At 42.1% G+C, this 14,100-nt stretch overlaps 1 protein-coding gene across 2 annotated transcripts in view; it reads left to right on the top strand.

The window, feature by feature from the left end:
• USP12 (ubiquitin specific peptidase 12) overlaps nucleotides 1-14,100 on the top strand; it is a 104,567-nt gene that overhangs the window by 77,004 nt on the left and 13,463 nt on the right. For both annotated transcript variants that reach the window (XM_030308196.1, XM_030308206.1), the window contains 3 exons: nucleotides 1,486-1,715; nucleotides 7,208-7,284; nucleotides 7,398-7,481. In XM_030308196.1, coding sequence (XP_030164056.1) covers nucleotides 1,486-1,715; nucleotides 7,208-7,284; nucleotides 7,398-7,481 — 391 coding nt within the window. The remainder of the gene's footprint in view (nucleotides 1-1,485; nucleotides 1,716-7,207; nucleotides 7,285-7,397; nucleotides 7,482-14,100) is intronic.

Here is a 14,100-nt window from a genome sequence, read left to right as displayed (position 1 = left end):
GTAGGACCGTGATAGGAATCCCAACAGTCTTGCTGTAGCAACTGCACCTTCAATCTGATACTTTTTAAAGGTCTTTCTGACGCCATGATTGAAATCATTCTTTTATTTTCTTTGAGTATACCTCCCCAGTGAACATTCTCACCTGTTCCCATTCTGTTTGTACCGTAAGTTTGCAAAGGAAGACGGTATTCCATTTTACAGACCAGAAAATTAAGACGGTTTTGATTACCATGAGGTTGAATGTCTTTGCATGTTTCTTCACCTTTCGAATTTAGCTTCTATAAATTGCTGATTCCAAGTCCTTTCCACACTTTGTATTTCCTTTGGCTCAAGCTCTTTCTGTGTTGAAGATGTTAATAACTTTTAGGTTTTATGGTTTTTTGTAAACCTTCTCAATGATTTCTAATCCAGAGAATTTAACTTTATGCAGTCATAACTGTAGCTCTTCTAAAATGGAGTATTTTATCTTAGACTCTCCCAAAGTTTTCTTCCTAATTTATACTCTTTTATTTAAAATATGTTAACTGTCATCTTCCTGGAATTCGTTAAATGGTCCTCGAGGATCCATCAAGGTAAAATTTTCCTGACCCGGTGCTTCCTGCACGTGTTTGACTAAGCCGCAGGCGTCCGTCTGTCCGTGCGTGGCTAAGTCACCCCGCCTGCTGGAGTCGGGACTGCCTGGCTTGCGTCTTGGGCCTGCATTTCCCAGCAGCGTGACTTTTCCTCTCTGATCCCCTTCCCTCATTTGAAGGATAACCATAACGATGTCGCAGCGGTGTTCAAAAGATCCAGTGGGACACTGCCTGTAAAGTCCTTACCTTTCAGTGTCAGGTTGTGTCGGGTCAAGCGCAGGAGAAAGCAGTGTTTCCATCACGTTTACTCATTTGTATAGCTGCGGGGGACCTGTCACCTTTGGAAGGGCCTTACGGACCGTCTGGCTCGAATAGGTCATTGGTGACACCACTGTTTCCTGGACCTGACTGCAGCTCAGACTCGTCTGGAGGACCTTTGAAAAGTCCCGGGTCCCAGCCTCCCCTCCCCCCCCCCCCGACTGAATCCCGAGGATGCACAGCCCAGTGATTCAGAATTGCAGCACACTCTCTGTGTGGTTCTTAAGCATTTGGCTTCCCGTTGGCAAGAGGTTGTCCAGTGTCGGTTTTACAGCTTGCCACGTCGTAATATTCATGGAATAATACAGCGGTTTCTGGTCCCTTCCGTACGTTATGTAAACGTTCAAGGAGGGTTTTGCCCTTTTCTCATGGATCGGTTAGTATCGTTTCTCTAAAAGGAAAGTTCTCATCTCAACTGTCTTTTCTCCAAATTTAGTCCTATTTCCGTATGTGAAAGATCGTCTGTTTCTTGTATATGACCGACAATGCCAGACGTTTGTGTTGGTTCTGATAGACCACGAGATTCTCGTTTTAAATCTAGTTTTAATGAAGTTGCTAATTCTGAAATAATGCCCTAATGTATTTTTGGTTTTAGAACTTTTTGACAACTACATGCAACAAGATGCCCATGAATTCTTAAATTACCTACTAAATACAATTGCTGATATCTTACAAGAAGAGAGAAAGCAGGAAAAGCAAAATGGCCGTTTACCTAACGGTAATATCGACAGCGAAAATAACAGCAGCCCACCAGACCCAACGTGGGTTCATGAGATTTTTCAGGGAACATTAACAAATGAAACCAGATGTCTTACTTGTGAAACCGTAAGTATATCATAAAATTTTAGAGGGAGCAAATTTACTTCCTTTTTACCGAAAGTTCTTTGGAGGATGAGTGAGAGTGGAACGCGAGGCTGGAATTTCTTAGGTGTAGGATGAACAAAGACTAAAGATGTACCTGTCACTTGAAAGGGATCTGTCTACACTTTTTCCATAATGTTGCTTATTAACAGTGAATACCTGCGACGACAGAAAAAGTTAACTTCCTGCAGTTTCGGACCACAGTTGACCCTTGAACAATAGGGGGTCGAACTTCCTGGGTCCACCTGTTTGCGGATTTTTTTTTTTTTTTTTGATACAGTACTGTAAGTGTATTTTCTTCATAACGTTTTCTTTTCTCTAGCTTACTTTATTGAAATCACGATACGTATACAAAGTGTGTGTTAATCAACTGTTTACATTATCGGTAAGGCTTTTCTGGTCAACAGCCGGCCGTTAGTAGTTAGCTTTTTGAGGAGTCGAAAGTTACGCCCAGATTTTCAACCGCAGCAGGGGTGTGGGTTGGGGAGTTCGGTGCCCCTGACCCCCCCTCTGCATTGTTCAAGGATCAACTGTGTTTGATTCTGTTTCAGTAGAAGAGGCCAGAGAGCCGGGTTCTGGAAATTCTATGTCTGTGTGTCAGGCAAGCCCATAAGAAACTTACAGTTCAGGGAGGCACATGCGTCTGTTTTTCCTTTCCCTACAGTTATGTGTCTTGTTGGAATAAAAACTAAAGCGTATTTGTTATACTCCGTGGGGAAGGCACCCGCTTGCTGGATACTTTGCAAAGAGGAGCAGTAGGGAGGAAGCCCAAAAATGGATTCCACTGGATTCCACTGGATTCCACATGGGATCGGATAACTCAGTCCTTTTGTTATGTCGTTACCTTGTTACCTCATTTCTCACTTGAGGAATGAAAGATCAGACTCTTGTTTAATCAGGCATCCATTACTCCGTTTGCCAGTTGAGCCAACAGTGTCCTTCACGGCATTTCTTCCCCTGCAACCGAATCTGGTTAAGAGTTTGCTCGAGCGGTGTGCATTTCAGATAGTTGTCATGTTTTCTCTAGCCGCCTTTAACCTGGAACATTCCCATAGTGTTTTTGGTCTTTTATGACATTTGTTTTACATTTTAAAAGAAGATGTGCCTCCTTTTTAAAAACAGTTGAACATTGCTCTTACGGAGTTTGCCTGATGCTTCCTTCTAATTAGATGCAGGTACGTTCTTGGCTGGAGTGGTCAGTTAGTGTTGTGTCCTTCTCAGGGCATCCTGTCTGGGCACACAGTACCCACCTGCCTCTTGATGGGGAAATTAACTTTGATCTCCCATTCAAATTGTTGTTCAGTTTCTCCGCTTGGTGATGACCGGCCTTTATGCCCTTGTAACTAGTGGGCAGTCTGTGGGGAGACACAAATACCTTGTTCTTCATCAAAACCTCCCCTAGGATCCAGCATCCACTGAGGATTTTTGCCTGACTCAGCCTTCAGTATGATGGTCGTACTACTAGTTTTAAGAGGAGAGGAGCATTGTCCAGGGGAAAAGAGAGTCCACGGCGAGAAAAGATCAGATGTTTTATGGATGTTTGGAAGAATAACATAGTTCCTTGGTTGACTAGATCAGATAAACTTACACTGGCGGAGGCTAATAAGGAACTGTATTCTTCTTTTTTAATTAATAGACTTCAGAAGAATTGAGTGGAAAGTACAGAAAGTTCCCAAATACCTCCTCTCCTCCACTTCCCCCTGTTATTAACATCTTGCACTACTGAGGTGCATTGGTTGCAGTTGATGGGCCAGTAATTGATGGGTACATTATCAACTAATTCTGTAGTCCATATTTTAGTTCACTCTTGGTATCATCTGTTCTGCGGTTCTGTTTATTTGTATAATGACCCGTGTCTTTCACTACAGTATGATACAGAGTAGTTTCAGTGCCCTAAAAATCCTCTGTGCTTCACAGATTCACCCCTCCTTCCTCCCCAAATCCCTGGCAACCATCGGTCATTTTACTGCCTCCATAGTTTTGACTTTTGCAGGGTGACACGTTCAGTTGGAATCGTAGATATGAGCGAGGCCTTTTCAGATTTCTCCTTTCTCTTAGCAATATGTACCTAAGGTGTCTCCATGTCTTTTTGTAGCCTGGCAGCCCGTTTCTTTTTACCACGGAATTCTGTTTCATCGTGTGGACATGTCACAGTTTATCCATTCACATACTGAAGGCCGTCTAGGTTGCCTGCCACTTGTGATGATTATTGCTTTGTCTTCTCTGGGCCTCTTGCCTCTCCATGTAAACTGTAGAATCATAAAAGATTCAGAAACTGGTTTATTATCCATAAAATAATGTGCTGTGATTTTGAATGGATTGTGTTGACTCTGTTGATCAAGTTGGGCAGAACTGAGTTCTTGACAATGTTGAGTCTTTACTGTCCATTTACATGGACTCTACATTTATTTACAGCTTTCTTTCTTATGGAAGAAGTCATCTTGTCGTTGTCCTCGTGTTGATCTTGTACATACTTTGTTAGCTTTGCATACCTAAGTGTGGGGTTTTTTTGTTGTTGTTCTTTTTGTCTTTTGTTTTGTTTTTGGTGCTAATGTAGACAGTAGTGCGGTTTCTTTCTCTTAAAGCAAATAGTGATCCTTGTGATTCAACCATGAATAAAAAGATAGGCTCTTTCAGTGGAACCCTAACCAATAAAGATGAGTGACTGTTGACTGTTGATTATGCGTTCATCTTTTGAACTATAACCAGAGCTCTGCAGGGTGATCATTGTCAACGGTGTGATTTTAGTTAATGAAAGGACACAGTTGTAATAAATAAAATTCTCTTTTGTGAATCCATTTTTATTGGTGAACCTCTTTCACATCAAGCGAAAGAGGTTTAACTGAATGCTTGAATGCATTAACATCCTGTGTGGGTGTTTTTGGGTTAGAGTAAGGATTACTGTTCGCTGTTGTGGCCATTGCAGTCAGAGCTGGACTGGGCAGTGTTTGATGGCAGGAATTGGTCTCAGGACTCACCTTTATTCGATCTGAGCAACTCCACTGGTTTTCACGTGAGTTTTATAGAGACATCTTCTAAAGAAAAATTCTGTTGTAGCTGAATTCCAAGCTTTAGGAAATACACTGAGCGGTGTTTCAATCGGAAGAGTGGGTAGAATCAGACTTTGGCAGTCGGTTGGTGTTTGGTGTGATGAAATTTGGTCTGTGTTCGGAGACCTGTATGATTCATCCTCTTCCAGAAGACAGAAGATAGTTAAATTTGCTTAGCATGTTGGGAAATGTAGTTTTGGTGAAGCTGGCAGAGTAGATTTGGGACCCTGTGGAGGTCTTTGGGATGCTGTGGTGCCAGGCCTTGGAAGCTTATTTTGTAGACTGGGGACGATGGGGGATGAGGATTAGATGTTTTTGAAGGACAAAGTGATGTCACCCATCCTTGTTTGCTCAAATATTTATTTTATTCGCAACGGATGGCTAGTGATCCTTCCCCCCATTCTTTGCTAGGTCCTCCTGTGGCCTGCAGTCTGTATTTGCAGATAGTTTCCCAAGAATTAAAGGTATGAATTGAGAATATTTCCTCAGAATCCCAGTCATTATCTTGCAGATTCAGTAAATGGTCATCAGTACCCCATGGCCTTTATCAAACTCAGCTAGAGGGATGAAATTGAGAATTTCTGAAGAGTGAATATGTATCATTTCTTTAGTTTTGCATAAATATTTAAGTGCCAGCCGGGCCAGGTAGAAGATGGGTAGAGGTTGGCAGAAGGTGAGTAAGACATAGAGATCCTGATCTGCAGCTGCTCGTAGAGGAGTACAGGCCGGTAACAGGCAGACAATTCCAGGCCAGTACGTTACGGTTCAGGGAAGCACAAGAGCCCCCGCGAGTCAGAGAGCAAGGAGACCTGACCTCTCCACGTAGGAGTGGGCTTCTCGGAGGAGGCAGTGTTTGTGTGGCAGGTGTTGGTAACGCGGTCGTTAATACCCCGGTTGGTTAGGAGGCTGGGTCCCTGTAACAACTCTGTCTTCTGATGGTTTCTTCTTGGCCTCATTCCTTGTCTTCTGTTTAGTCTTTAGATGGGGGTGTCCTCCAGGCTTTCACTTGGGGCGGCTTCTCACTCTGCATCGGGAGGGTCGCGGTCCGTTTTCATTACCGCCTGTGCTGATGACTCCCCACCCACGTCTCCAGCTTAGACTGCTTCTCTGGGTCTCCCACATCCTGGGTGTGACCTGACGTTAGAGCATGGGAGTCCGACAACAAGCAGACGTGTTTACAAACACTTTTGCAAGTTAAATAGTGCCCCACTCGGTGATTGCCTGGTACCAGCACGCTTGTGAACCCAAACATAGTAACTCAGATATATCCAGATGATCTAGAGCCTCCTTCTGTATCATAAAGATGGAAGTGTAAAATGAAGACCGCCGAGGCAGCGCCTGAGAACCCGCAGACCTCGTTTTGACAAACACCAGGCTCTTAAATCTTCACTCCTTTTTGGCCTGCACGTAAAGCCGCGTGTTAGCCTGTCTCTGCCACGCCATCCTTCCTCCAAAACGGAGCTGATTCTTTTTCCTTAAGCACCTCACGTTCCCTTTCCTCTCTCTGTGCCATCTTCCTCATTCTTTCTTGTTCACTGAATCTTTCGTGACCCAGATCACTTATCTCACGGTGTCACTGTACCTTGTGCGCACGGTAAAAACGTACTCCTGTTGGCATAAGGACATGGTAGATGCGGCTCCGAATCCGTACAGCTACACGATGTATCACGAGTTACTGATGCCGAGCTCCTGAAACAGGTGCGCCGTTGAAGCAGGAGAGCACTTACCCCCCGGGGGTACGGCCGTGGTGGGTGCGAGGCTCCGCCAGAGCTCTGTTGCACGCTCACCCCGGGCAGAGAGTCGTCGAAGGAAAGAGCTAGGAAAAGCGACGTCTGCAGTTCCACCCTAATCCTGTTCAAACCAATGAGCACTAATTTTTTTTATCAGATGATTTAGCCATAATTCAAACAGAGCCTTACGTTAGGTTTTTTCAGGGAAGGATTAGAAAAGGTCATCGGTGAAGATTGTAATTTGGCATTTTAGGCTATAACTATTTCCTTGAATGATAAAACAACACGGGCGTCAGGCCCTTGCCAAGCATCCTCATTCCGTCTTGGCCTGTGTGTGCGTGCGCGTGTGTGTTTTAAGTATCAGTGTATATGGGCAGTTTGTTTCGTGCTTGACAATAGTACCAAGATTCGGGAAAGTGGTGGGATTTGACATCCTCGCCTCTGCCAGTGAGGGAATCGGTCCCAGATGTGCTTTGCTGTTTAACCTGTCCACGTGATGAGAGTCGTTTACTCAGTGTCCCGTTGGATAATCCAGATCAAGGAGGTTTCTTGTGAATTTGGGGGGAAAAGAATTCTTCATATACCTACTACTAATAGAATGAGTTTAATTCTATCATTTCAGAGCAGTGATTTACTGATATTTTAAAAAATCAAAGGTAATTCCCTGTTTTTCCAGATAAGCAGCAAAGATGAAGATTTTTTAGACCTTTCTGTCGACGTGGAACAAAACACATCGATCACTCACTGCTTAAGGTAATTGTAGGTGTATTTATGTTGAAATTTAGTGAATGTCTTTGGTTTAGAATATTTTGAAACACACAGTTTTCCGGTATAGACAAAATAAATTTATTTTGAATTTTACACAGGGGTTTTAGCAACACAGAAACTCTGTGCAGTGAATACAAATATTACTGTGAAGAATGTCGCAGCAAACAGGAGGCACACAAACGGTAATTTAGAGTTTTTAAACTGTTTTAGTGATTTCTCTGGCAATGGATGTTATCGATGGGCTTTTCTAGCTGAAAGGGATGTGTGAAAATTTACACCGAGTAAAACTTTTGAATGTTATCGTTGAGCAATGAAGACGCATTAAGTTATCACCAGATCAACGGTATTCCACTCTCCACCCTCAGGCCACTTTCTACGCTTGTTTAACAATCCTAAACCAGTACGGTTAAAATATTTGACTTTGAGGCTTTGCTGCCTGTGTAGCTTTTTCCTTGGTGGGGAGAGGTAGGGGGAGCTGTACCCGAGTTTCCGCTCTTCCCACATAGGATGTTGTACCTTCTCTTCTTTGGGATTCGGTATCAGGGAATGGAGTCGTCATCATCATTCTCGTTACCTTACTTCTTACTTTGAAACAATCTCAAAGTCAAAGAAAAGCTGTATGAACCATACCAAGAATGCTATTTTACCCTAAGTCGTTTGAAAATAAGGCCCTGGTGTGATGTCCCACGATCCTGGACACTTGAGTGGCCATTTCCTACCAACAAGGAAGTTTTCCCATGGCCGTATTCACCCACACGGGGAAAGTCACACTGACACGCCACTGTTCTCGTAGACCTTATTTTATTAGCGCAGATGTCCCGGTAATGTCCTTTATGGAAAAAAGGATCCAGTCCAGAAACATACATTACATTTAGTATTTGTGTCTCTTTAGTCTCTACATTTGGAACAGTTCTTTAGTCTCTTGTTGACTTTAAAAATCTTGAGAGTTTTGAAGATTACCGATTCGTTATTTTATAGACCGCCCTCTTTGGGGTCATCTCGTGTTTTCTTAGGATTAGGTTCAGGTTATGTATTCTGGGTGGGAGTCCCCCAGAAGTGATGCTCTCTTCTTCCCATTGTATCCTCTTAAGTGACACATGGTGTGTGGGGGTCCCTAAGACCACTCCGGACACTCACTAGAAGGACTCACAGGACTCCGTGTATGTAGTCATGCTCACAGCTGAGACTTATTACAGGGAAAGGTGACAAAGCACGTCAGCAAAGCAGAAAACCAGGTGAGCTTCCGGGAGTCCAGTCCCATGGAGTCACGTGGGCGTACTTCACTCCTCTAGTGTTGAATGTGACGTGGGAAAAGTGTTTTCTGCTAGGGAGGCTCATTATAGACTCAGTGTCCAGTGTTTTAAACCGAAGGCTAGGCGCCGTCTGCCCAGCATGTACCAAAATTCCAGACTCTCAGAAGGAAAACAGGTGTTGAGCATAAGCCATATTGTTTGTTCAAACAATTTAGGTGTGTTGAGACACGCTTATCGTTTAGGGACACTCCTCAAATCCAAATTCTCATATATTAACCAACGATCACCCTTATAAGCAGACCTTTCTAAAAGAAGTGGTTTTTTTTAAGCGTTTATTTATTATTGAGAGACAGGAGGGTGACAGAGTGTGAGCAGGGGAGGGGCAGAGAGAGAGGGAGACACAGAATCCGAAGCAGGCTCCAGGCTCTGAGCTGTCAGCACAGAGCCCGATGTGGGGCTCGAACCCCCAAACCGCGAGATCATGACTTGAGCCGGAGTGGGACGCTTAACCAACTGAGCCACCCAGGGGCCCCACAAGCAGACCTTTGTAAAGACAGTCTGAGGCCTGCTAGGTTAACCCTTTTCTGCACATCCCATTACTGGTGCTGTTATCTTTGAGCACTTGATTAAGGGGATGTCTCCCAGAGTTCTTCACTCTTATGCTATGTTTTTGCTCATGTATAATTCATAAGTATTTTGTGTGGAGGTTATTTTTAGATTGTAAATACACCCATTCCTCATCAGACTTCTAATATTTTTCATTTTCAAATCTCAGTTTGGACTCCAGGGTTTTTTTTGTTTGTTTGTTTTTTTCAGTGGGTTATGATCCGTTGCCATTCTTACTTTTTTTATGTGCAAATGATCCCCGATTTGGCCAGCAGGAACCCCTTCAAGCTGGTGCCTGTGTCTTTATGACATGTCCCCTCATCCTTGAGTGTTTCTTTACTTTCTGGCACCACAAGATACTCCTGGCTCATTTTCTCATTTTGTACTTGCCTTGCCCCCACTCTGGTCCAGCCATTTCTCCAGAGAGACCTGGTTCCTTTGAGGAGGAGAATGATGTTTAGAAAGCAAGAGTTTGATAGAGGTGTGCTCCCTACTATCGGGATGTTTCTGTTCTCGAGCCCCCTGGGTGAGCAGAGCTGGAGGGTGGGGGTATATGCTCACATCTATACCTGTTTATCTTGCCTGTTGATCTTTCCGTATTAGAAAACCATAAGTTCCCAATTAAATTCCCGATTTCACATCTGTACCTGTGTATCTTGACTGTTGATCTTTCCGTATTGAAAAACCATAAGTTCCCAATTAAATTCCCAATTTCACATCTCTACCTGTGTATCTTGCCTGTTGATCTTTCCGTATTGAAAAACCGTGAGTTCACAATTAAATCCCCAATTTCAGCCAACGCCATAGGGTCCATTCTAGTTTTCTCCTTTTTCATGTTTGTGGTTTCCTTCTCTGAAAGTAAAAATTGGCTCCCGTTATCTTTCTGTATTTATTTAATTGTTCAGTGACCCTGTAGGTGACCGGTCTTCTCCCTCCACCGCCACCATGCACACATGTCATACAGACATGCTCTTTGCTCTGCTTGGGTTTCCCCTCTCCCCCGACGGCACAGCCGTCTACCTAGTACGGCCCCACCTGACGGTTGAACTGAAATGTTCATGAAAAGAAGAACTTAGGTTTTTAAATGATTATCTTTTTGTTTTTATTTTGGACACAGATACATTTATTAGGAAGGGAGGGGTTTTAGGTAGTGGACACAGGTGATCAAAGCAGATGACTCATTGTTCTCTTCTGTTAGTGAAGATGATTGGGGTGGGTACCTCACAAAAGTTGGGGAGAGGACGGATCAGATTAATCCTGAAAGTGTAGAAGGTGTCTAAGACTTGGTTAAGGAAGACAGAGTCAAGGACTAAATGTAACTAAGAGGAATCCGACTCGCGAACTTCTTTGGCCACATGGAGGAAGGCGTATCTGTGAGCCTGGCTGGTCTTTGTACAGAATGACAAATAGCCGTATACGTGAGTAATTAAAGATGGTTTACAAACTCCAGCTGTTTGTTCTGCAGACATCCATGAGATTTTAATATATCATTTAATATGAGGTTTTTTGTTAATATACATGGGGAATATATATATATATATGCTCTGTAAAGAAATTAGAAAATATAGGTAAGTATACATCAATTAAGAATCATTATGAAAGCGCTGTTAACATTTTTGTGTATCCTGGATTTTTGAAGGGTGTCTATATGCACACATGTAATTCTGCAATGGAATCAAATTTTTATATGCAGTTTTGTAGCTTTTTTCACTTAATAAATGACAAGCATGTCACTAAAAGTATATTTTTACATCATTCTGAAGAGGTGCTCCATAGACTTTTTGTATGGGCGTACCATAATATACCATAATCTGTGAACTGTGTTCACGGCTAAATCTAATAGCTTAGATTGTTCCCATTTTTTTTATTTTTTTTTTATTTTTTGCTGTTACATTGCTTTGGTGAACATGCATATTTTGTATGTATATGCCCACCAACAGACACATTTTCACACAGTTTTTAGAGTATTTCTGTAGGATAAGTTGCACGTTAGTTTATGGAAAGACAGCAATACAGAAATTATTTATTTTCTACTAGGATCTAGCGTCAGCCCTTCTGATAATTTGCGTTGTAATATTGAGCAAGTCTCATTTAATCTTTTTGGGTCTCACTTGCATTAGTTGACATCTACCAGCTCTTAGTCTCAGACTAAGAGAGTAAGATTGTGTTGGATATACAGATCATAGTTCTTATTAAAGAAACAAAAACCAGTTTGACTTTAAAAGGTTTCAGTCTGGATGAAGTACAAAAACCACGGGATCATCTCAGTGGACACAGAAGAAGCATTTGAGAAAATTCAACACCCGTCCATGGTAAAAACACTCAGCAAACTAGGGATAGAAGGAACATACCTCAACATAATAAAGACCATCTCTAACAAGCCCACAGCTAACATCAGAGCCAGTGGTTAAAAAAATAAGAGCTTTTTCTCTAGGATCAGGAACAAGACAAGGATGCCTAGTCTTGCCATTATTCAGCATAGTATTAGAAATCGTAGCCCGGGCAGTTAGGCAAAAAAAAAAAAATAAAAGGCATCCAAAAGGGAAAGGAAGAAGTCAGATTATCTCTGTTCACAGATAACGATCTTATTGACAGAAAACCCTAAAGATGAAACAACAACAAGAAAAAAACCTTGTTAGAACTAATCAATTCAGCAGACGTGCAGATACGAAATCAACATGCAAAAATCAGTTGCATTTCTGGGCACTAACTGAACAATCCGAAAAGAAAGTTAACAAAAGAATCCCATTTACAGTAGCATCAAAGGGAATAAAATACTTAGAAATGGACTTAATGATGGGGGCTAAAGACTTGTACCCTGCAAACTATAAAATATTACTGAAAAATTAAAGAAGATATGTACAAGTAGATGGAAAGATATCTTGCGTTTATGGGTTGGAAGACTTAATACTGTTAAAATGGTCATACTACCTAGAAGAGTCTACAGATTCAGTTTAACCTCTGTCAAAATCTCCATAGCAGTTTTTGATGAAATAGGGGAAAAAACACCCAAGATTCATAGGAGAAATCTTGAAGGACTCTTAAAGGCAAAACAATCTTTAAAGAAAACAAAGCTGGAGGCCTCACACTTCCTGACTTCAAAACCTATTACAAAGCTACAGGAATTAAAACGGCATGGACTGGGATAAAGACAGACCTATAGATCAATGCAAAAGAGTAGAGAGCCCAGAACTAAACCCTCACTCGCATGGTCAGATGATCTACAAGTGCGCCAAGGCCGCATGATACACAAATAGGGGAAGTACACAGTCTCTTCACCCGATGTTTTGGGACCACTGGATATCCATGTGCAAAACCTTACCTTATACCATGTACAAAACTTAATTCAAAATGGATAAAAGACCTAAACATACGACCTGAAACTATAAAACTCCTAGAATAATGGAAAGTCTTCATGACCTTGAATATGGCCATGATTTCTCAAATATGACACCAAAAAGCACAAGCAACAAAGGCAAAAGTAGACAGATGGGACTTTGTCAAACTTAAAAATGTACGCGTAACATAGGGAGACGATAAATGGAGTGAAAAGGCATGAATGGGAGAAAATATTTGAAAACCAATACGTGACAAGAGGTTAATAACCCAAAATATATCAAGAACTCGTACTGCTCAGCAACAAAAACCAGGCAAAGAACTTGAGTAAACATTTCTCCAAAGAAGATAAACAAATGGCCGCCAAGCATATGAGAAGATACTCAACTAAAGCTAATCATCGGGAAAAGGCACATCAGAACTACAGTGAGGTATCCTTTCACACCAGTTAGGGTGGCCTTTATTGGAAAGTGAGAAAATAAGTGTGGCGACGATGTGGAGAAACTGGAGCCTCGTACACTATTGGTGAGACTATAAACTGGCATAGCTGCTATGGAAAACAGTGTGGAGGTTCCTCAAAATACTGAAAATAGAACTACCTTATGATCTCGCGTTCCTTCTTCTAGATATATATCCAAAAGGATTGAAAACGGTGTCAGAAGAGATGTGTGTACTCCTGTGTTTATTGCTACATCGTTCGCAATAACCAACGGGAGGAAACAGCTTAGATGTCCATCTGCAGATGAGCGGATAAAGAAAATGTGGGATGAACATAAAATGGGGTATCATTCAGCCTTAACAAGGAAGGAAATCTTGTCACATATAACATAGATGAATCTTAAGCATATCATGTTAAGTGAAGTAAGCCGGTCACAAAAAGGCAAATTCTGTAGGATTCGAGTGATCTGAGGAATCTAAAGTAGTGACATTCTGAGAGACAAAATAAAATGGTGCTTGTCAGGGTCTGCGAGGAGGGAAGAAGAGGAGTTATTCAGCGGGTGTAGACTTTCAGTTTGCAAAGTGAAAATTTGGCAATTTTCTCCACAGTTCTGGAGATCTGTGGCACAACTGTGTGCTTATAGGGAACACTGCCATACTCTCTGTTTAAAAGGGGTGAAGATGGTAAAGTTCATATGTTTTTTACCACAATAGAAAAATGCATGTGATTTGGCTTTCATTCGGAATCTGTGTTTGTATTAACGTAAAGACAGTGTCTTCTTTGCAACCAGCCGATCTTGGAACAACGTCAAAGAACGATTTCTGGAAATGGTGCCCTAAAATAAGTATTCCGTGATCAAATGAATTTGCTACATAGTAAAATTTCCTCTTCGTTGTTTATTCATGCTTCATATTGTGGACTCTGAGGAGACCCACAGAATAGAAGAAATTTATCTTTTTATCTTTCATACAGAATTCGTCCGCACATTGACTCCTTTCACGTAGCACCCCTGTATAGCACAGTCCAGGAAAAATACGAGGTTGGTAAATGTGGATGAGACAGTCCCGAGCTGTCACCCAGTGGGAGGATAAAAGCATAGGGTAGAAGCAAGGTGATGAAGCCGGGGAACTGGAACGAGAGGATTTGATGGCTTCTGGCGTTGTGTTA

Source organism: Lynx canadensis, chromosome A1 (genome assembly GCF_007474595.2).
Source record: "Lynx canadensis isolate LIC74 chromosome A1, mLynCan4.pri.v2, whole genome shotgun sequence".
In the NCBI taxonomy this organism is placed as follows: Eukaryota; Metazoa; Chordata; class Mammalia; order Carnivora; family Felidae; genus Lynx; species Lynx canadensis.
This window is presented reverse-complemented; position numbering and strand designations above follow the sequence as displayed.